Source organism: Calidris pugnax, unplaced genomic scaffold (genome assembly GCF_001431845.1).
Source record: "Calidris pugnax isolate Ruff unplaced genomic scaffold, ASM143184v1 scaffold56, whole genome shotgun sequence".
NCBI classification, from domain to species: domain Eukaryota; kingdom Metazoa; phylum Chordata; class Aves; order Charadriiformes; family Scolopacidae; genus Calidris; species Calidris pugnax.
In genome coordinates this window covers 2,362,292-2,386,498 of record NW_015090839.1, presented here as the reverse complement: position 1 = coordinate 2,386,498, position 24,207 = coordinate 2,362,292, and the positions used below count along the sequence as shown (strand labels likewise).

Below are 24,207 nucleotides of genomic sequence, written 5' to 3'. Positions count from 1 at the left end.
CCATTACCCCTTGTCCTGTCACTACACTATTTCCTTTGCAGTCTATCGTTTAGGCTGGACAATCAACTGAAATAGTCTCTTTTCTGTATATAACCCCATTACTTGTCCTTCTTTGTGCCATTCAAAACATCCCCTTTTCCTCTTCTGAAGTCAAGACTTCGGACTCATCAGAATATACAGCACATATCACTTCAATCTCACAGTGAAAATGTGGATATACCGTTTTATCTTAACATTTATTAAGTTTTCCCACAGTTCAAACAAAACATGACATCCCATTTCAACTGATAAAAGAAAAAAACATAAACCACTTCTACAAAGTGAGCCAGTGTATAGACTTTCTTATTTTACAAAACGAAAAGGTAGGAACATGTTACAAAATAATCATCAAATCAACCGATGTCAATAGTGCAAAGAATGAATCGCAAGTACAGGAAAGAGAGAGGGAGGGAGGGGAGGACGGATGGATGGATGGATGGATGGAAGGATAGATGGGTGGGTGGCTGAACAAAACAGGGAGGCTAGGAACAGCTATGCCTGTTATCGTACAAAATTTCTTATCTCAACAAACTCATGATGTAGATTTAACTTCAGTGGCAGCAGAGGGGAGGTACTTCTCCCGTAAGTGATCTCCGTGTGCTGCAGATTCCTGCACTGGACAGTTCTGGAGATGAGTACAGCTGTAAACATGAGCTGCTAAGAGCCACTAAAAGGAATTTTTCAGCCTCTGGAACAGAGGTGACCTATCAAGGGCTTGATTAGTTTGTGTGTGCTCAAGGGCCACGGAAATTACTGAGAGTTTCATGCAAGCAGCAGAGTTCAGTACCTCCAGGCTGAACTTTGTATACCTTCTCCTCCTGCTTTCATGCTCTTTTGCATGCAATTGCTCTCTGTCCTGCGGGGTGACTGATCAAAAGGGAGTTTTAGCAGCTACTAAGTCATGTGGACAGATAGACCAACAGGTCTTGCATGTCCTGTCAAGGAAATATGTCAGCCAGCAACCCACCAGAAAAGGTAAGTTATTTCTGCAATGTTTCTTACGATACTGCTAAAATGGAGAACCTAAAATCTGTCTCCTTCATAGGATGACTAAATTTGAGTCTAAATAAAATAAAGGATAAAAATCACATCAGTCAGTCAGAGCAATTCTCAGCTGAATTTGCCCATTTGCCTTTGCTAGCAGAGTGTCCACAGGCAATAAATGTCAGAGGCACTCACTAGAATAAGCTCAGCTGCACGGAGATGTTTTTCATCTTTACCCTTGTGATCAAAGACTGTTTATTTTTCTAGGCAAAATTCCCTGCAATACCTCAAGTCTTACCACAGTACAAAAATGAAACAAAACCATAATGAGAAATGGAAAGAAGGCTGAAAGTGGGAATAGCTTCAGGGAGTAAATGTATGCTTACCTTGAAGGCACGTTTCCTGCACGGAGTGTTTGGGTACTACAAAGCTTTCCAGTAAAACGAAGGACTGTGATTCTGTTTCTCAAAACGAGCACTAAACTGAAACTATCAAAAGAGATTTTTTTTTCTCCAAGATAAAAAAAAAAACAAACAATTAAAAAATCATCCCCACTCCAGGCATAGCTTGTATCTAAATCACTTCTGCTACTCTAAAACTGACAGAACTCTCAGCTCTTTTCCCCTCAGCCCCATCAACAGTCTGTCCAAATTACTGCTGTACCGCTAGGGAGGAAGAGTATACGATTCGTGGAGATAAAGTTCACACAGTGACAGTATCTAACACTGAAAAATTGTCACTGTTTAATCCAACAAGAAGAGCATCATCTCAAAAAGAGCGCTTAGGATCCCGGTGTTCAAATGCTCAGTGCTCCTAATGGTGCTGGGCTGAAAAAAAAATTCAGTGGTGACACTTGGTGATACCAACACTGGATTATCTAAAGATTTTGGCTGTTAGTGCTCTTTTGAAAAATCAAACTGCTTACTCTAGTGCTTCAGTAGGAAATGAGTTCTTTTGAAACTCTGGCCAAGGTATTAATCCTAAACTCTTGAAAATTCAGTGGGAAGTACATCAGAAAGATATTCTCCAGAGATCAGAATGGATTAAAATAGCTTTTTTATAACCCAGAACACTTTTCCAGTTTTGCCTGCATAACTCCATGAGGACTGGAAGACACACTTCTGTCGTTTAACTAGCTACATGAGAGAGATCGGAGTCAGGCCCATGCTCGCTCTGTCATTCATTAACTTTGAATAAAAAAAAAAAGTATCAGTGATGAAAGTGATGGAGAGGTAGAAAAATTAAGTAAATCCAGAAACCTCCAATATATTAATCTTTCAATTTTTGGGGCATGAAATATTCTGTGGATGGAGTATGATAGAAACTGAACAGTTTAAGAAATTAAGAGAGATGGAAAATGATATGCCTTTGATTTTCTCCCCTCTTTAAGGAGGTCAACACAATTTTGCTTATTTGTTATTACATACTTGTGTTTTCAAGGGCTGGGGAGCAACAGGCAAAACTTCAGACACCGCGGGTGAGAGCAGGGACTCTCCCACCTGTTGCTTTCACACAACATTCTCACACTTGCTCAGCAACATCTCAGCGCTCCTTCTGCTTGGTTTTGCTGGATTTCTTGCTGGTCCTTTTCAGAAACTGTACAGTTTCAGGAGCTGCAGTGAAAAACAGGGGAAACACCCAGGAGTCCTTTGAATGCCTTTGAAAAGCAGAGGGAATTTTGTAGACAGGAGCTGCCACGCAACTCATCACAGCCAGCCTGTCACGGAGCTGAGAATCAGCCATGAATTCAGCCCCTGCTCTCAGAGATTTCCCAACCTACACCAGTTATTCCTTCATAAATAATGATTCTTTGTGCTTGATCAGTCATTTTAATCCACTGATCTCAGAATGCTTTGTAAAAGTTAACAGCATTCTTCCATGCACCGAGAGCTGCTGCAAATGCTTAGGACTAACCTGTGTGTTCTGAGCGAGGGGCGCCTGGTGGGACCACCTCCAGTACAGGATTATTTGTGTGCTAAGAACTCCTCCAAGGACTGAGACTTTACATATTTACAGTTGTGTACTGTGTAAATATAAACCACTAGGTTGATCTAGGCCTGGAATTTAGATGCGTATAAAAAGGCAGAAGGTCAGAAGTTCAACAAATTATAATTTGTTTTAAATTCTACCGCTATAATTAATCTCATGTTTTATTTGGGATCTTAACACTGTAGTGATTTTTACAGGAGTCACAGTGAAAGTAGGAATTTTCTGTTATATGAAATGCAAACTAAAATAAATCTATAAATTTATAAGAAATCTTTCATTTTAATTCATTATGATTTTAAATTACATTGCTAAGGCTTTCCAAACGTGATTTTAAAGTCAGCAGTAACCTTTCAAAAGAGAAATGATTTAATAAATTACTTTTCTGACATTTAAAATTACATTGAGAAAAAATATTATGCAAGCCATGGAAACAACTACAAAAAAATGTATTTTGAACACTGTTTTATCTGAACATATATATGAAGGAGTGATTTTTGCCTTCTGCATTTTTATTTAGAAATAAGAATTAAGACTTGCTGTTACTTACAGCTAAATAGAGATTGAAAAATATCCATGATGGGAAGCTTGTTTTTAATTTTCAAAAAAAGATTTTGGGTCCCAGTTAGTGGGGGTTTTGTAAAGATACAACTGACGTGTTGTATGTTCAAGATAGAACATGAAAGTAATATTGCACTGCAAGCAAGGACACTCCAAGGAGTTTCAGGAAGGCAAACGACAGTGTCTGTTAAAGTAATCATGTTCTGGCATTTTCAATAACCATCCACCTTACCCATCCAAGAAAACACAAAAAAACCCCCCAAACCACCCAGATCCAAACCCCAATGTTTTTCCCTTAAATATCTTTCTAGGCAGGAATGATCTAATCTTAGCAAAGTCCCTCCTGGATCGGCTCTATTGTAAGACACATTCCCTGTTACTAGCAGCTATAACCATGTTCAGTCAAGATAACAGAACAGCCCAGACTAACAAATACAAATTTTAAGAAACTGCAGAGGCTTTCATGTAACTTGTGCAGACGCCATGAAAATGTGCACAGTGACATGTTGTCGTTCAGAGGATGAGACAGAAGAGGGTGATTAGAAGAACAGCTACATAATTAGCTGTCCTGTCTGTAGTTCATCTGCTTGCCCATCTACTATGCTGAAGATGCAGAGTCTGTTGATTCTCCAGATTGAGGCTCAGGGGTTTCACTCCGTGGACCACTTCAGAAAAGAGATTTTGTATCATTTTTCACTTACCACTCCCTGAGTTTCATTTGGCAGCTCAGCGGATCTGCCGATGACCAAATCAACAGGAATACAAAAAAAAAATGCTTAACATAGGAGGGCAAGATTGTCAGTGAGATAAAGGCTGCTTTCTGGTCTGGCTGTGATGGTGCCAGACCGTACTTCAGTGCAGAACCTGGACAGTGAAGAGGCAGAAAAGGCAGGCTTGACTGTGATACCAGTCATTCTGTCTATACTAACTGTACTTAAATCATTCCAGCAAAAGCCCATGGGTCCGCTCCAAACAAATCACTGGCGAGCTTCTTCTCAAAGTATGGATCATCACAAGGAAAAATAACACCCTTCAGAGCATTATTTTAAGAGTAGTACTCCATACTTCTTAAAGAAAAATAACCAAAACCCTGCAAGTCCTTTCTTCCAGGTTGTTAATTTGACAACCCCTCTTGTGACCTGCAGACTGAGCTTCCTTCACTGCGTAGCACATTCATTGACATTTGCAGCATCTTCTCCCTTCAGATCCTCATTCAAGCTTTTCTTCTGCTCTATTTCGACCTGGCAGAGGAAAAAGAGGAGAACATTTCTAATGAGAATGGAAAGAAAAAGACTCAAAAGTCTTCCTTAGTGGTGATTCATGTCCTGCTCAGTGAAGAAACTCTTGGTAAACTGAGAGGGTTGTGAAGAGAAATAGACTGAGGAGGGAAAGCTGGATTTGATTTATTCTAAGTGTTTTCAGTCTAATCCAAACAGTTTTATGATCCAACAGTGTAATGACATCATTTCCAGAAGAGGCAATGTCATGCAGAGAACCGGTCTCACGATTTTCTATTTGTTACCATCCCCAGCTGTACTCTGAATCCAAACCCAGAACCAAACCTGCAGAGGATAGGTGGCTTCCTGAGAGACAGCAGATGACCAGCCTCAATTTTAAACTCTGCAAAGACTCATATATAAAGCAAAGAGATTCATTTACAAGATGCACATCTACATTTGCTTTCTAAATTTCAACACCTCTGAAAACTCAGGGATAATCCAATGTTTAATTCTGAACAGGGATACTTAGGAAGATCAAATACCATCTCCAGGGAATTTAAGAGACTACTAAAAATGCAATTACAATTACTGTTAAAAATATTTGCCATGAGAATCTTTCAGTATCCCTCAGCATTGCTCTGAAAGAAGGTGGGTAGGATGCCAATTTCTCTGCTGAGTGATCAGCTGACATGCAAATTTTGGCATCCTGAGATTCTTGGCAGGTATATACATACTGCATTTTCCCATCTGCTCCTCTCCTTAGGGCAGGCAGGAAGAAGAAATATTTAAGCACAAAAATAATGTGATCTTTTTGTCTGTTGTAGCACTCCTACTGTAGCTGCTACGAAGAGCAGCGAAACTCCCAGTTCACACTTCTGCCATTATCAGCTAAGGCCCAGAGCCTGGCTGTGTGCATGTGTGTGCTCTTTGTCATGGTTTGGGCTGGCCTGGCCACTAAACGAATGACAGATGCTCCCTCTACTTCTCTCTCTCCCTTCCCAGAGAAGAAGGGAGAGGGAGAGAAAATACAGGAGAGACTTATGTGACCCAGCCTGATGCAGGTGGGACGGAATATCCCGCTGTCAGTTTCAGGTCACCTGTCCTGTCTGCTTCTCCCCCCAGCTGGGACCCCTCTATGCTTTTCCACTTTCAACCCTCCAACAGGGCAAATACCAAAGTGAGCTGACCTTGGTTGTTACAGCAATAAGTATAAGAAAGAGCCTCTCTACATACTATTCCTTGGTATTAACTTTGAGCATCAGACCTTACCACTCTGGAAGCAGACACTGTTTGAAGACTTAACTGAAAAGTAAAATTACTGAACAGAAAATCGGTTCTGTAGTACTTCAAACCAGGACACTCTTCCATAAAGCACTGCAAGCGAGGTTATTCCATCTTTGCTGAGGGATAATCCACCACTTGTTTGTGAATCAAGAGGCTGCACATGGGCAGCTACTGCACAGAGCCCGGCACGTGCCAAACTCCCACCGCATCTGCCCATGGCATTTATTTGTCTGCCCACACTTCTCAAGTCAATGTAGTGTGCAAAGTAACCACGGCGACTGCCACGTGCTCCGTTTTACCTTGTAACTGTAGTGTGCTGAATAGTTGACCCACTTCCTCACGTCGGTCTTGTCCTCAACAGAGATGGACCGAACGGTGGCTTTGGAGGCAGAAGTGGTGGGCATGTCAAATTCCACATCTACGTAGCGGACAAAACTGGAAGGCACTTCCCGGTCAGAGCCAAGCTCTAGGTGACAGAAGAAGCAGTGAGGATGGCCAGAAGCTGGAAAAAGAGAGCAAACAGACATGAAAGTTGTGTTGGATGGATCAAAAAAGACAACATCTAGGAGGAAGCGACATCACAAAACTGCAAGAAACCCAGAATCTGCCTAAGTGAACTGCTTTGTAGCAAGTGACAGTATCTTACCTGCTTCAGTAACGTTGGGACTTTCCAGAGGCATTAAACAAAATAAACTGCAAAAAGGACTGATGATCCCTTTAGTTTGCCTTTAGCAGGTGAAAATATGAGATGTAAATCAAGCACCATGGGGTAAAGGTATTTCCCCTCCTCTGATTCCCCCAGTGTATGTAACACACTAAGTACATTGTGGCACATCCTTCTGAAATGTCATGGATTGACAGTAAGTAAAGGTGGGATTTCACATTTATTTGAAATCAATATTTATTCACATTAATATGGCAGATACATATATAGGGATATATATGGCATATATATATGGGGATAGATATATATATATAGGAATTGTTATCCACATTTTTAGCAAAAAAAATAAATATACTGAATAAGCTTAAATAACTTTTCTGGTTTCAAAAAGCAAATCTGTGCAGGGCTTGGAAATAACTATTGATTCCTTACTCTAACCCTCAACAAGGTGGCTGGTCATTAAAGATTGCAAGGTGAGGAAATAATCACATTTAGCTTTGTCATCTGTAAATGATAACTTTTGTCATTATTTTTTCCCCTTTGTTTTGCTGGAAAGCAGTGATGTTTAAAAATCAAAGTAGGGGCTGCGAGCCAAGCTAGGTTGGTTTTATTTCTGACTGCTGCCAACTCCCTGAGCCCTTCAGCAAGTCATTTAATGTCTGTGCCTCAGTTTCTCTGTTGGCAAAATGAGGATGAGAGTCTTCAAAACCACCTTGGGCTTTCTGATAGACAGGATCCTATTATCTAAATATGTGTAAGTGAAAATAGTGTATAAATAAATGAATGGGATCCTTGTCTGCCACTGCTACAGGCTTTAGGATTTCTGACTATTTGTTCCTTGGGAAAGACCTTCTCCATACAGCTCAGCGAGGTGTATAGGACAAAAGGGAGGAGAAAGGCAGGCAGAGTAAAAATAACTGGGTGGGGAAAAGCCCAGAAGCTCCCCCTGGGAAGAGGAGGAAAACACCACCTCTGAAGGTGAAGGACTTGCAAGCCTGGGCCTTGACAAGGAAATCAGCACCTCATCCAGAGCTCAGCCCAAAAGTCAGCCTTGTCGAGCTTGAAAAGCAAGAAGTGGGTTTTTGAGATATTACTTGTGCCAACAGGATGCAACTGAGCAGCCTTTAGAGGACTTAGGCATTGCAACATCCCACTTAACCTCTGAAATAGAGTTGGGAAAAAATTTCACCCGGGTGTAAGTCTGGGTAAAAATTCCATCTAGAGTCAGCCTCATGGTTCCGAACAGTGTAGCCCGAGCTTCCTCACAACGGGAAGGTTTATACACTTAGTTCTGTGCAGCACATCCAGTGGGAGGCTGTGCTGTTCAGCAGAGACCACGGAGATACGCAGCACCACAGCGGGAGCCAAGCTAGGGATGAGTGGGTGCTGTATTGAGCAGATATAAAAGCTCGAGCTCTGCATGCATTAAAATACATCACTGGCTTTTCATCAGGATTAATTATTCCAAGCACAGCTCCCTGGTTCTAAAGTGAGATGGGATCTCTCTCTGACAGTGCTTCCCACCATTCCACACCTGGAGCACGCTTTTTCTGGCTGAATAGCAGTGGTGCACAGAAGACCTTCAAGAGGAAGGTCTCATGGAAGACCTTCAAGAAGAAGGTCTCACCACAGGCTCGCAGCAGCCCCATGTGCTCTCACAGAGAACAAACACTCTGCTCTCCAGCACGGGAGGGCTTTTGCTTCTGCCCAGTTCTTGAGCTTGGCTGTGGTGGGCAGACCTGTGGTGGCTGTGCCCGTCAGCCCCTGCCATGGGACACCTGGGTGCTGCTGCACATTCCTGGCAATCACTGCTTCTGGCCCTGCGTTAGGAAGATGCCCAAAAATGAGTCACTCCTGGCTCAAAAATTCTGTGTTTGGCACTCGGTGCTGGCAACCAACTCCCGGTCTCAGGCTCCCCATCCCTTCCTATCTCTTTCCTCACCCTGTACCAGTCTCAGAAGACTCCTCATTGTAATCCTTCCATTGTAATCTGCTTCGCTATGCTTTCTTCTCCTCTGGTTTGCCATGGGTTGCTCCTTCAGACGGTCTGGGCTGCAGGGGTGGCCCACAGCAGCCCAGGAGAGGGGGCTCTGTGCCCCACAGCTACCAAATGTTCAGCCTGCACCGCTGCACTCCTGAGCTGGCACGTGCTCGGGTGCCTTTGGGATGGACCTGTACGAAGGTAACACGAAGGGAAGTCTTTAACTGGGCCTGAGCACGCTGTGTGGCAGGTGATTTGGAGATCTGAGCTATTAAACTCTTCATAATTTCAACTGGAACAACCACTCTTCTAACACACCTGAATGTTGATGGATATACACAGGCTCAGAAGAAAAAAAGGGGGGGAGGAATAAAGGGAAAAAAGAAAAAAAAAAAAAAATTAATGCAGTGCAATTAACACAGCAATTTTTCAGTAATCTAACTCTTTCTAGTAGGAGTACCTACTAACAGAAAAGACTATGCACAACACTAAAAAAAATATGGAAGTTATTAATTTAAACCAGCTCAGCACAGCAGGCAACCAGATGAACTGATTAGGAGAGCAACTCCTCCACCAAAACTACAGCAAAACCACCAACCACATCAGCGTTCACTAGTGTTCCGAGCGTGCGGCACACGAGGCACAACTTGTACAGACCTTCTGTTTGTTCAACAGGCTCATTCAGAGCTCCTCCTCTAATGGACAGGTATGATTTTCAGTAAAATCAGGAGGAAATCAATGGACTGCTTTTGTTTTGCATTTCTTGCCTCCTTGAGCTACTAATATTTCATTCTGACAATCAAGGATCTGATAAGATAATTCATATATATGCATGGGTTACTGTGATTGGAGGGAATCTGTTCCAAACTACTCTGATGGATTAAAGGATTTAATTTACTTCAAAAAGTATAGCAGGAGGCATGCCTGGGATCCACAGCCAAACTAGACCAAAGTTCAAATATCCAGATCCAAGGCTCTGCATAGAGGCTACAGCCCTGCTTCGCTGGAAGACCGTTTTCCCACGATTGAAGACCGGGTGGATGTTTTCCTAATATTCTGCTGGTGGATTATAAAAAAACCAAACATGTGGAGCCCAGCCAGCTGCAACTGAAGCTCTGCAGAGCCTGTGAATAGGCTTTCTTTATCAAGTGCTTTGATCATATTAATTGTGAATATGAGAAGGGCAATAAAGTTTAACAAGCTATTTTGGAAAGGATTTCAGCAATGTGCTCAGTAGAATCCAGTCCATATTTTTTTTTTTAGGTCAAATCATAGTCAGAGTACACACAGTCCTTCATTTGTCGTATGATTTTCAACACCCAGTCATAAGCAGAGGCTTTGGCTAGGGAACGCTACAGACGGTGCTGATAACGAGTTCCTCTGGTGAGATGCAAAGGGCCCCATCCCATTAGAAAGCATAGAGAGAAAACATTTGGATAAGACAGCGAAGCTGCTGAAATAATTCTTACCAATCTGGGTGGTAGGATAGCACAGCCTGAATGTGAGCGGTGAGTTTCGGGAGGGACCGGCTCTCCTGCCCTCTGGGGCTGGGGTATTGCCTGCCCATCACGGGCAGGGCTGATGGTGTCCCACACCTCACGTCCACACAAAGCCTGCACCATTGCAGGGAGCCATGCAATGCACATCCTCCAAGTCGCATGGACAGACTGTGTGTGGTCTCTGGAGGCAGGGTGGAGCTGAAGACTGTGGCTACCTGCAGCATTTCTCACCAGCTGCAGGGTGATGCCCCCACCTCTCTCCTGCTGGAGTCCCAGGCACCAGAACAGCTCATTAGCAAATCAGACATTTAGAGAGGACCCAGAGCGCTGTAAGGGGCGAGTTGCAGGTGCCGCAATAACAGAGCATGAAGTTGTGAGTCAGGGGAGTAGTTTTATACTTAATGCTTGAGAACTGTGCAATTATAGGGAATTCTGCAAATAGGTGGAGGTGAGTTACTATATGGCTTGTGGGCAGGGCTGGACACAGCCAAGCACGCACAAGGTTGGGAGTAGACCACGGATCAGTATCACATGGTCAGAACTGTATGTGGTCCATCAGGAAAATCTAAGAAGGAGTAGGAATCAATGCTTTTGAGCATTGATCAGTTCCAGTTTATATCCCTCTTGGTTTGCCATATAATTTGAGTAAGAAAAAACATGGGACAAGTACTGTCAAGTAATGTAAATGGTCCTTGAGAGGCAAGGTCAGATTTAAAACTAGGCTTGGCCTGCCCTGTCACCACTTTGGGATTCCCTCTCACATACCTCATATGTCCTGGCCAAAATAGTGCTTGCAAGGCCCTTCCTTTCCCTGAAATTACATCTGACCTGACCAGAGGGGTGAGGACACTCTCTTCCTCTCAGGATGTAAACAGATACCAGCTGCCCTGCGTTCTGCACGGTGACACTGATGGATGGATGCTCTGTGGCTGGGCTCCAGCAGCAGCGCCAAATCCCTGATGCATTTCCCCCTGACACAGGGTATATATAATAAAGCCTCACACTGGAGAGACAAGATCAAGGAAATAGGAGATGTAGGTCAACATCTCCCTCAAAGTTGCCATGGGTAGGGGGGCATCATCTCGTAGGAGGCAGCAGAGCCAGGAGTTCTGCCTCTTCTCCTGGTTTGCTACCAGCAGGTTCTGTGACTGTGTTAAAGATTGATGGCTTTTGTTTCCCCAGCTGCAACGTCTATATGGTATGTGGAGATCTTTGGAGAGAAGATGCTACAGAAGGCCCAATTTCACAGCATCTCGTTCCCAGAGAGCACGCAGATGGCACAGTGAGATTTTCCTCACGAGCATGTTATTGCTCATAAACAGCCTGAGGTTAAGTTTTCATTGCAATATTTCTCTCGAGTTCCCCAGCTCTCTCATGTCCCGCACTACAGAGAACGTGGAGCCTTCACTTTTGTCAATGACATCCCTCCAAATTTGTGACCGATGGTGTAAGCTGGGATCCTCGGGTAGAAACGTGATCCAAAAGTTTCTAAGACTTGGATCACTGTTTTGCTGACACTGTAGCTCAAACTCAGGAAAAACATACGTCCTTAGAAAGTGTCAAATCTGGTACAACAATGAACTTCCAGGGAACTCTGAATATGGAAACCCAGCCAGTCACCTGGCTGCGTTACTACAGCATTAATACTAAAAAGTGCATCTCAGTTGTGAAAAGCTGGTCTAGATCAGAGAAATAAGAAGACTACGAATTCACTACGTATAAGAATAAACCCGAGTTGTCCAGCTTTATTGCACACCGTGCATGAAAGGCAGGAAGTGGAATGACTGGCCGGGAACCAGTAATTTGCTCGTAGTATTTGAATATTTAATTATGATCATGTTGCTAGAAATACAAAGACTTGTGGGTTTTATGTTGGCATTCTCTCTTCAGGTTTGAGCTACATTTACGTGCCTGCACTGATTATGGAAACATAGCCACAAACTGGCTTTCGGAATTTTGTTTTTTCTTTGTTTTTGTTTTTTAAATGATTGCACAATGCCTTCTGTACTTTTACAATCCTCATTCCAGACACTTTGTAGGCATTAGTTGTGGCATAGACATTGCAATATATAGCACTGGCCCAGTATGCTTGGCAATACATGGAAAAGAAACCACATGTGCTGGAACTGCAGCAATTTATCTGCTCCTGTCCTTCAGCCCCAGAGCGTCGTATCTTGCCCTGCTTCCAGGAACAGCGCTAAGCACACAGAGGTGTTTGATGCCCATAGACTCGTAAATGTACTCATAAAATGAGTACTCATAAATGTACATATGAGTATATTTGTACATACATGTATATTTGTGCATACATGTACTCATAAAATGCAATGTATGTGTACTCATAAAAAGTACTCATAATGTACTCATAAAAGCAGAGACAGAAGGTGTATTTTTGCATCAGGAAAACCTAAGCCTGTTTTTCTCATTAGCAATGTTTGTAGGATACGTAAAACTACTGCAGTGAAGGTTCAGATAAATGCTTCATGCAACTACCTGCTGTCCTTTGGTATGCTACAGAGGATGATTTATCTCCCTCTGTGTAAACACAGTATTCCCTACCTTCCAAAATACATCACTCCTTTTAGTTTACTCCTGCAGAGATGGTATGTATGCGCCACTCACCTGAGTTTTTGTCAGGCAGTCGGTTTATTCTCCATACGATGGAATTAAAGGCATGCTCGTATTTGGCAGTTCCCAAAGTCACTCTCATTACTGGCTCAGAACCAGACAGACTGGTTGATCCAAAAGCAGCCCCCTTGTTCACCTTGGCTTTCAAAGATTTCTCCCCCAGGACGCTCTCCCTGCGGAAGTTCTTCACCCACTCCTTTGGCACTGGGTAACGGATCATCACATTTTCACAAGGGACCTGAGTTAAAGGGTCACGGTTGGAAGAGAAGCCAGTGGACATCATCAGCCAGCTCTGCACCTCCACCTCAGCACCGTTGATGCTGGCAGCCGTCCTCAGAGTAAAAGGCAAAGTTTTCTCGGCAAAGACAGTTCTGAATCGCATCAGCTCAAAGCGGCAGGCATCCAGGGGGTTGAAGAGGATAACACGGGAGTTATTAAACACATCCTCATCCACACACGAGTGGAACCGACAGCTGTATAATTTAATCCACTTAGTGGTAGTAGTGGGCATAATATCCTGCCTTGCAACGATTTCGTTCCCTTTGATCAGGATATCATTAAGGCCCAGCCTGCATTCTGCCAGGCCAGAAAGGAAGCTGAGAACATAGATATGGGTCAGCACACTGTGCTGGAGAATCGCACTGTCTCCTTTGGCCAAGATACCATGAAACTCGTCCCTGACATCAACCGTGATTTCTTCTTCTTGATAGTTTAGTCCCACCGTGCTCAGATCTGTTGATGAGGCTGGCAAGTTCATCAGCGTGTCTTGCACAGCACTGATGAAGCTAAGGAAGTCTTCATAATCTGTAGTCCCAAGCTTGATAATTTGCTCTCTTTCTGCTGTGTGAGCAATGGCTGGCTTAGGCTGATACTTCTTCTTCTCCTTGTAGGTTGTGCGGTCCAACCGCACGCTGTGTATCCTCCCGTTCTCATCATAGTTCTGCAGTTTGCGCTCTGAAATCTCATGATTGATTTCAAGTTTGAATTCCCGGAAAGGCTTCTCCAGTCCTTTCTCATAAAAAAGCTGTATACATCCACTGTCCGTCAGCTTGACGTATATTGGTCCCCAGTGCCTGGATGACATAATATTCTTCTTCTCTGGGATCCTGAGCATCATTGGCCATCCATCCTTTGGCTGAGCTGGTGCCAGGTTAAATAAGGCTGCATCCAGATCACACGGCATCGTGGGGTCATCATCAGGCAAGGTAGGGCTGCTCACACGATCTGGGTCTCCAATCTGGAGCTGCTTGAGCTGTTCTACGGCATCTGTGTGGGTTACGCTTTTGTTTGCCTCATGGAAACTGATGGTGTCAGGCTCTTGATGGAGAATAATGAGAGAGTCTCTTTGGCTTTTGCCTGGAGCGCTGGAGACAGAAGAACTTTTGGAACGCCTGTCTCGCTCCTCGAAGAATGAACTGAATGGATTGATGGGTGAGGGTTGGACATCTCGCAGAGATTCATCCAGGAAGGGATTAGTAGCACTCCATGGTGGTGTTTCAACAGAAGGCAACTTGGTTAAGGACGAGAGATCTAGTTTTTTAATTTTGGAGAGGTCACCCAATGTGCTTTTAGGACGTTCTCTTTTCTTAAAGGATGTAGTGAGGTTAAAGTTAACATCTGGAGTCGGTGTTTCTGCAGGTGGGGTGTCTGTTTTCAAGGGAGACAGGTTCTGCGGTGAAAAACTGACTTCATTGTCATCAAAAGTCACCCAGCTGGGAAAGCGAACTGTGGTTGGGGTAGATGAATGCCCATTCATGGAAGTGTTGTTTGGCTGCCAGTTGACAGCCTCCATATCTACCTCTTCATCTTCCTGGAGAGATGATGAATTGTCTTTAAAAAAAGAGGGGAGGGGAGGAAATTTCAGCTAATTATTCTGAAGTTACCTAGAAAGAAAAATACAGTCTGCACAATAGTTTGCATGCTCAAGAAAGGCCTATTCATATGCTGGGCAAAGAAGATAATCAAAAGACTTGGCTAAAATGCTGAAAAGTCTGGCAAGAATAAAGAAATAGATTCAGCCAGTTTTAAATGGACAGTTTAACACAGAAAAGAAATGCAGGAAGAAAGACAAAAAAGAATGACCGCAATGATCGAATTGCTCTCATTCAAACATAATGACCTAAAAAAGAAACAGCCTACATCTTGTAGTTAAAAAAGCTTCCCTCTCTAAACTTTCAGGCTGCATTTCTTCTCTGCACTTATCTTCTGTCATTTGCTGGTTTTGTCCCCTCTCTCCCTTGTTCTAATTTTTTTCCTTTCTGTCCCCATACCCCTTCTCTACAGAAGAATCCAGTGGGGAGAAGAAATGAGCATTGAGGAAGAGCTCTTCTCCACTCTGTCCCCACATACTTGTGTGCACACTGGTTGTTATCACAAAAGCACACAGGGATATGGTGGAGGGACCATAAAAGATGCCTCAGTGGCATTTTTGACCAGGATGTGTTCAGCCAAGAGACTCCTTGGCTTAGTCAGTGGGAATGAGTCTGCCAGACCTTGGATGTCTCTGAGAAATCTCTTGGAGCAGCTGTGATCTAGGGCTCTAAGTTAGGATAAGGAAAAACATATTTTTGACTTGTATTGTGGGAGCTGTCGTCATCCTCTGTCAGGACATGGCACCTTTGACTGCTGCTTTCCTAGTCTCAGGCTTTGCCAAGACACTTCCCAGAAGACTGCATCATACTGTGCTATTTCAATCCCAACTCTATCCGGAGGAGATAGCAGCAGTGTCAATGAGGTGTTTTCCAAAATGAGCATAAATTCTCAGAGTTCAGAAATTAAAAGGTTTTCTTCTCATTTATTCCCACTGGGCTAAGGAATCAGAGCGCTCCTCAAAATAAGCAGCCAGCATGAAATTGTACTCTGCATCTGCTCCACGGGTTTGTTCTCTCTCTGATACAGCAGTGCTAGCATTTGTGCCTTTTGTCTCTGAGAAATCTATAGATCCCATGTTTTACACAAGTCACTGTTCTTCAGCACAAGGAGAAATGTGAGTGTAAACTGTAGCACTTTGGTATGGCTGTACACCTGTCATGTGAGCATATTTTACAATATTAACAACAACAAACTATTTAAGCCATTATTTAAATTGCTACCAGTTTGCAAAAAAGATGAACTTGATTTCCATTCTGCCTCAACCATAACAGACAATTTGAATTTTTATTACAGTTACCATTTAGAATATGAAAGAGGGGATACTCATCTAAGCCAAAGTCCTGCCATTAGCTTATTATGTCTTGAGTAACTTGATTTTCCAGACCCCTCAGCCCAGCTGTATGGAAGTGCACCCAACCTTTTGATCTAAGGACAAAACATATCATGCAAGTTCTAGAATTATATATGAAGCACAATGATACCAATTTGTTTTCCAGGCCACAATAATAACAAAGCTAAACTCAGAGCAGACACCTTTGACAGACCATCCATGCATTTTAAAGTGTATTTGAAAAGATGTGGCACTAGCTCAGTTTCTCGGATTTTCTTCTCTACCCTGCCCTTTCACTCCCAGCTTTGCACGATGCCTCTCTGTAGTCCCCGATACTGGTTGTGCCACTGGGTACAGTGGTGGGTTCTTAATCTGTTAAGTTTTGCCATATATATATATAAGACTATAAATAGATATGTGGGGGAAAAAAAAACAACAAACAAACTGATTATCATCTACAACCACACCCTAAGGAAGTAATAAAAAGCCCAACAAGAATAATCTCTGATGTTGTTCTGATCCTCAGGGCCACACCAATATCTTCTGTGTTGTCTCATGTCTTTCCAGGACTTTGGTTAGCAAGCATGTAATCCTCTGAAGCAAAGCAAAGGCAATGGAAAGATGTGATAAGAGTACCACCACTTTGCCATCTGCAATTTAACCTTCCCCTTTCTTCTCCATTAGCTTTTGAACTGCAGAAACCAAATCTGATTCCACAAATAAAAGTATTAACACTTCTGGTAAGTCTGAGAGAGGCAGATGAGAAGACCTCCTTGAAAGCCCATGTGAAAACCACACAAAAATCACCTGACAAAATTTCTTTCTGAACTGAACAAGTTTTATAAAATAAATTTGATCCAGATGCCCAGAAATTCAGAAGAAAAATTAAGAGAAGATGGCTTTATAAATGTAAGCATTTGTGTAATTTTATTTTCTAGAAAAATCAATAAACTGTTATTTCATGTGATATGTGGAAGTGTCAAATCTAGGAAGTGAAATTGTCTTTCTTTCCCAAACTATAATCAAAACTATATTCTACTGTTGCCAAGGAACCATATAGTTTAGTTTACAAATATTTGAAGAATACAGAGGTGGTTCTAGAAAAGACAGGTTTTTAGCTTTGTCTGTAAGAGAATGACTAATAACAGGGAGGCTAAAAATACTAATATGCTAATGCAGCTAAGCATCCAAAGAAAGTTCCTGAGAAGTAGATGAAATAGAGTGTATATTCCAAGAGAAATACTGGCACCTGTGCTGCAAAGGCAAATATGGCACGGTGAAAAATCTTGGCACTGCCAGAGGACAGCTCAGACAATGACTTGAGATTTTTCCTTTCTTAACTTTTGACGAGTTCCTGAACATGGATGATAATGTTTAAAATGCAAATGTCCTTCAGTTTGGCAGCACCCCAGTAGGTCTGGGAGAGGACACTTAGGAAAGCAATTCCCTAGAGGAATGTTGCGTTCATTATTGTACTTCTTGCTTTCGTAACTGCTTCCAAATTCCTTCCTACAAAATAAATCAAGACAATAGCGCAATCGCTAGTCTTCAACCCAGAGTGACTCCTGACTGAGAAAGCCTGACCAGACTGTAAAAAATGATCAGAGGGCTGGAGCACCTCTCCTGTGAGGACAGGCTGAGACAGGTGGGGTTGTTCAGCCTGGAGAAAGCTCTGGGGACACCTGATTGTGGCTTTTCAATACTTAGAAGTGGGCTCGTAATAAAGATGGGGACAAATTTTATAGCAGGGGTTGTTACAATAGGACAAGTGGCAATGGTTTTAAACTAAAAGAGGGTAGATTTAGACTAGATAGAAGGAAGAAATTTTTGACAATGAGGGTGGTGAAACATTGGAACAAGTTGCCCAGAGAGGTGGTAGATGCCCCATCCCTGGAAACATTCAAGGTCAGGTTGCCCAAGGCTCTGAGCAACCTGAGGTAGCTGAAGATGTCCCTGCTCATCGCTGAGGGATTGGACTAGGTGGCCTTTAAAGGTCCCTTCCAACCCAAACTATTCTATGATTCTATGAAAGACTAGATCTGCATTAAAAAAAGGAAGAAGCAATCAAAACAAAGCACTTGTTTTTTCCTTCTTGACCGACTGACTTTGCTTTCCTAAGCCATTGACTTTGATAGGTGTTTACTTTGCAAAATTAAAGTACCTGTCTGACCTTGCCAGATTCCAACCTGACAGGTTGCTTCAGCCAGCTACAAAACACAGGAGCAGGTTTACCAAGGAGGTGAAGGGGACAGTAGCTCCATCTCCTTTCCCAGTGACACCAGCAACACGTGAGCTGTGGGGCAGGCAGCCTCAGGCTGCCCACACAACCATCCATCTCTGCAGTCATTCCCCCACATAAGTGGTGCCTGCAACCAGCACTGGCCGTACCTTACTGCTTACATGCCTGAACATCATTACCAGACTATTAAAGAATTTGGAAGCTTAAGTCACTGGTGAACAATGAAACGTCAACCTGCATTGAATGTAGAACATCTCACTATGATCAGCGTTGTGACTCACTACAAGGAAGAAAGGCTTTGGTTCTCTTTATTGTTTCATCTTTTCATTCTTCTGTTTATACTATTTTGACCAAAACCACCAGGTAATATCACGTTACTTACGCCTGGGGGAAGGCAGCCATCTGACTGCTAAAGGACATTGATATTGCAAACTGTTCATGGCTGAAACTGTGCCACGGAAGTAGGAAGAAGATCTGACAGTGTTGCACACCTTTCAAAAAAAGACAGTTAGTGACTTTAAGAAATGGATCTGAGCAAAAGCCTGGATTTTGAAACTTCTGACTACTCCTCTACTTTGCCTCAATAGAAATTAGCTCAGAGCTTCATGGCGTGACTGTTCCTGTTACCTGAATACATTAATTTACATTTAATTCAGATAGCTCTACTTTACACTTCAGCCTGTACAGGTACAGGCATACCCTTAACATGGTCACACCTCCAGTGGGGTACTTGCTTCCTTGATGCAGCCAACACCGGTCCCTCCAAGTAAGCACTGCTAACTTTTCTGTTGGCATAGTGGATCTATTCTAGGATGCTTGCTGTCAAAGTAATCTACATAAAGTCCACCAGACATTGACATTCAGGCAGGTAGTACTGCAGACTTGGTGTTTAAAATCCACCAGGTCAAGAGGAAGCCAATCACACAACCCGTGGTGTCTGAATCTGGGAGAAATGATGGCCCAGGCTGCTGTGCTGGAGTTCTCTCTCCTTGACAAAGGTGATACTTTCACATACTTTCTCTGATGTCCATATCTGGTCATCTCCTTGTGTTGCTTTTCCATGCCCAAGTCACAACACGTGTGTCTGTGCGCTTTTTTTTTTTGGTGGTTCATCATGTTTCTGATCCTCCCAAGACAGAGGGTGTAGTTTAAAGAGAGGGTGGATAGTTCTGAAGGGATCCAACCAGATTCCCATTTCCAGCCTGGCCACTGACCTCCTGTGTGGCTCTGAGGAAAATGCCTCATCACTCTCACAACTTCTGGTTCTCTTCCCACTTTTTGTAATTTTTGACTATAAGAGTGTTAAATGTGGAACAGTGATTGTTCCTCCGTGCTACAGTATCCAGTGCATTTCCAGGACTCTCATAAAACACAGCGTGTGTAAATGTCACAGAGTTGGATACAAACCTATAAACTGATTCAATTAGTATTTCTGTTATATCTATGCACTTGCAACGAGTTTCAAGTTGGGTACAAGCCACGAAGCCAGGCCTGGCTTTGTAAGCTTTCCTGTTTATCACAGCTCTGTTCATGGTGGAAGGTCTAACGTGTTACTGCTGCAGACATCAGCACAACTTTCTCCAGCCAAACAAAACTACAGCAGAAACGTGCCAGGGAAATCAGTTGCAGCAATGAATCTGCAGCTCAAAGCACAGAAAGCTTCTCGTCTGTGGGAAGTTACGATCTGCTTATTTTGCAGAGAGGATACACCTTTGAGGATAACAGTTATTAGCTCCTCATGCTTCCTGAGTACCTGTGCTATCAATCAGCATGTGGTAACATTAAAGGAATACCTAGAAATGACCTCTCCAAGCTTGCAGGACACTTTCTTCCCATGAGTTTCAGAATAGATTTTGGAGACATAAGAGGCAATTACCTTGCCTCCTTGCAAGAGGGTGATGGGAAGGGGCTGGAAAGCCCCAAACCCCGTGAGCACCAACACCCAATAGGCTAGAAAGCACATTTGTAAGCATTCCTGAAGATTTGGAGTGTCTCTGCAAGATCTGACGTGTGGAGGAGATGACATAGTCATTGCCCTCTACTCCTGCTGCTGAATACACCACATACAAAATTTTAACAGGAATCTAGTTCTCTGGCGTGTTGAGCTGTTAACACAGTAGTTACGATTTTAACTCCATACTTTATGGCACAGCTAAGAGACATTTCAAAGTCATCACAGACTAAGCAACCAGCAGAAGGTGCAAGATGAAAGACTGAAGTCACAGACCTGATCTCTACGGTTCCCTTTCTTATTCCTTCTCCTCCTCCCACCTGACAGGCTTCTCAGATCACGGTGAATGGATTCATCCTTAGATAACATTTGAGTTCATCATACTTTGTCTTATTCTACCACGACATCCCTTTGAACTTGGGTATCTAAATTTAGGCCATGTAAATCAGTGGCCTGATTAAACTCGGTGTAGTTTTAACCCAAATCCGCAGCAGTTCTAGTCTGAAGTACTAAATAGTCAGTTCCCAGCAGTGGGCTAATGACTCATATGATTCCTGTTGCTTGGTTAACTACTGCAAATTCATCATAGGTCCCAAAAGAAGTTTAATTGTCAAAAGAAGTTAAATCATCCGAAGTTTCAAAGAAGTTATATCACAGAGCTTCCAGCTCTATTTAAAACACAATGAATTTCATCTATGTTCAATTAGTTTATCCCCATGAGTCTCTAATCTTTATAAGAACTGCTAAATTTCATTTTAAATGGAAGTCATTGCTCAGAAACTAAACTGCAGATGAAATACAAGCAAATTATGACAGTGTCTCACAGCTAGATTGCAGCAGCCCTCATACTGCAAAAAAACTGTTGAAAAGGACTGTCCTCCGTGTACTATCCTAATGGACCCTAGAAGATTCTGTGGACTTGTCCATATGTGGACTGATGTTTTGACATTTTCTTGTTATTCTATAGCTACACAAAGTTATATATTTAGGAGAAGGTAGGACTACTGCATTTCAGGCATTGGTGCTCACCGTGTTTCATTGCCCTAAATTATTCACCTTGCGTCTCCTTCACTGACATTGCCTCTTGCTGCTTGGAGAGGGAAGAGAACATGCTCCCAACAACCAAGCCTGATGTAACCATTAAAAACTGACATCAGAGTACCCATTAGAACAGTGGTAGTTGCAGCTGGAAGCTTCGTTGCAACCAGCTTTGTTACCTGAATGCCTTTTTCTGTCTCACCTGTTTTCTGCTCCTCTGGCTATCTTTATTCAATTAATTAAATGAAGCCTGAAATTCAATCAGAGCCCTGTCATTATTCCTTGAGTAAAGAAAATGCTCAACAAAACAAAATCAATTTGCAACTTTGAACTTTTCCACATGATAGATTTTTACAATACTCAATATTTTTACTGTGTTATTTTTATTGAGTAGTTAAAACTCTGACTTATGAAAAAAAACCCATATTTCAGATGTGATATGGAATAACTGAAACAATATTTAAGCAACTCATGATCTCTGTACAGTTAACTCTCCTTTTCCTTGTACAGATCTCAGCTATGCCATCTGCTCTCGGCTATAACTTCAGTTTTGTAAAAGTTTCTTACATGTTGAGAATGGATCTGGCTGGTCATAAAACAAAACCAAGCCTCTGTAACACACCTCGTGCACAAGGCTGGTAAACTGGACTCCTACAGCAGACGTCTGTATTCAGAAAATCTGCTTTCCAAATATACCATGTAGGCTTTAATCTGTAAACACTTAGAAGTTAGCTTACTAACACTCTTAGACAGAATTACAGCCAAGAACAAACACACAACCTATCCATAAATTACCAAAACATTGCAGCAAAGATAGATATACAGCTTTGAAATAGAAGTGCCTATATGCCTGGGTCTCTAATTAATATCAATTTATCATTTGAACAGCAGATTCCAAATTAGACATAGCTCATGCAAGTCATGGACAAGGTTGTTAGTGTCTTGAAGAAACTATTAGATCTTCACGTCAGGTAGGAATTATGTGGCAATAAGTCATGGCAATAAGGAACTTTAAAAGGGAATAAAACTCTCCTAGCTATAGCTAAAAGACATTAGGTACTCTAAGAAAAAACATTATTTATTTTTTAAACCCAGCTTTCTTTGATTTTTTTTCAGTCTAGAAGGCTTTTTAAAGAAATGGAAGTAAATAAGTTTTGTTTTTGTAATGTACTTACAAAAAGTGGAATTTTTCTCTTAGGTGCCAAACAATGATAGTGAATGGGCCCCAAAACTATTTCAGAAAAGAAGGCTTTTTGATTTAAACCCATTTGAGAGTCACCGATCTAGAAAGCATGTGTTTTTCCTGAAGATCAGTTCATGTGCTTCCATTAGCTGGCCAGAAGGTGGTACATTAAGACTGATACAATTAGAGGAAGTCTTCAAGATTTTTACAAGATTTAGACAAGACTATGCCTGTTCAAAGAATTCACAACGTGTATGCGAGACAACACTACTGCTTTATAATTAGGAATCATTTGAGCCAAGTTGTGAACAGATCTCAGGTAAGAAGTGGAGAAAGCGTTAAAACCTGCTTGGTTTTTTCCTGAGAACTTAATTCTACTAAACAAACATAGTATACTCATGAAGTAAACATCTTGGCAACAAAGCACACCTACGTGATTCATTACAAGGCAGCTTTGTCTCCACCCCTGAAGACACAGCACAGATCTGACTGACGTACTTTTAGCACTATGTTGTCTAACCTTGTTCTCAGCAAGGTGTGCTCAGTCCAGAGGTCACCGAGGCTGTAACTACACCCCAGCCTTAGTCACCATCACTACCAGTGCAGTACTCACGCTCCCAGTTTGGCCAGGCTGGACAAAGCCTGTGTGCGAGCTGGGACGTGCAGAGCTGTGCCTCTTCCAGCAGAGGAAGGGTAAGGGAGTGACAAGTTCTCTGGTGAAGAGTGAGTCCCCCCGCTTCATCTTTTATCCAGCAGGAGAACAAGGAGCAGATGAGGACAATGGAAGACATGCCTGTGACATTTTTCAAAAGCAGTTCCTTTCAAAGTGCATTGGCTCGGATAAACCAGGTCAGTTTGCCTCTGAGTGTCCTTTGGACTTTGCTTCTGCCCACAGAGGTCTGCCTCCCCCTGACTCCAATCAGCAGCACATACAGCATCACTCCACATCACTTCAATCCACCCAGACAGGGCCACAGAACTCGTGAGGGAATATTCTGAGGGCCAATAAGGGAAGAGAAATGCTCCAGCTGGCCCAGGATGTTTCAGGAAGTTCAGGGTATTTTGAAAGCAGAATAAATCTGTAGCCAACCCTACAAAGGCAACGTCAATCCCACTCCATCTCAGAGGAGCTGGTAGTAGCACGAATCGTTCAACAAACTCTCTTTTGCAAAGAGCAGTTACATAAATCTCTCATGCACAGACAATACGCTGCTACATCATGTCATAATTTTACAAGCCACGTGTAAGGGACTGGTAGTGAAACACAGGGATTTGCAGACCTCTTAAGCTTTGTCTTCAGTGCCTGAAGTCCCATCAAGCGGCATAACCTTTGACTGCAAAGCAACACACTATGGCCTCCTGCACCAAGTTATGGATCCAGAAGGCAGTTGCAGGATTGCATGAAGGCGGGGGTCTGGCTCTGTTGAGTAAATGCCAGAACTGTTCCCGTAGCCAGAGGAAAACTGTAGGCAAGAGACCACCATGTGTGTTAGGTGTCTGAAAGAGTTTGGGCTTGCTATTCCCAGTCCATCAATTCAGAAACTCTACTGGCAGTGACCACAAATGGTAACACCAGCTTATGACAGCCTGATAGTGGGAACAAAATAACTGGCTGACCCCTGACTCACAACTGGGCAGCTTCTGCCTGGCTGAAGCCAACATCACCCCACCTGGTTGCTCAGCCTCATGCTGATTCTGAAGCAAAAAAAAGACAAGTCAGGACACAGGGATGTCAAATAAGCCTGCAC

General features: G+C 42.7%; 1 protein-coding gene across 1 annotated transcript in view; it reads right to left on the bottom strand.

Annotated features, from left to right (window-relative positions):
* Positions 1–209: 209 nt before the first annotated feature.
* STON2 (stonin 2) overlaps positions 210–24,207 on the bottom strand; it is a 73,452-nt gene continuing 49,454 nt past the window's right edge. Inside the window, exons 5-7 of the mRNA XM_014941797.1 lie at positions 12,841–14,676; positions 6,374–6,576; positions 210–4,811 (exon numbers count right to left, since the gene is read on the bottom strand). Of these exons, the coding sequence (XP_014797283.1) occupies positions 4,728–4,811; positions 6,374–6,576; positions 12,841–14,676 (2,123 nt within the window). The 3' untranslated portion in view covers positions 210–4,727. The remainder of the gene's footprint in view (positions 4,812–6,373; positions 6,577–12,840; positions 14,677–24,207) is intronic.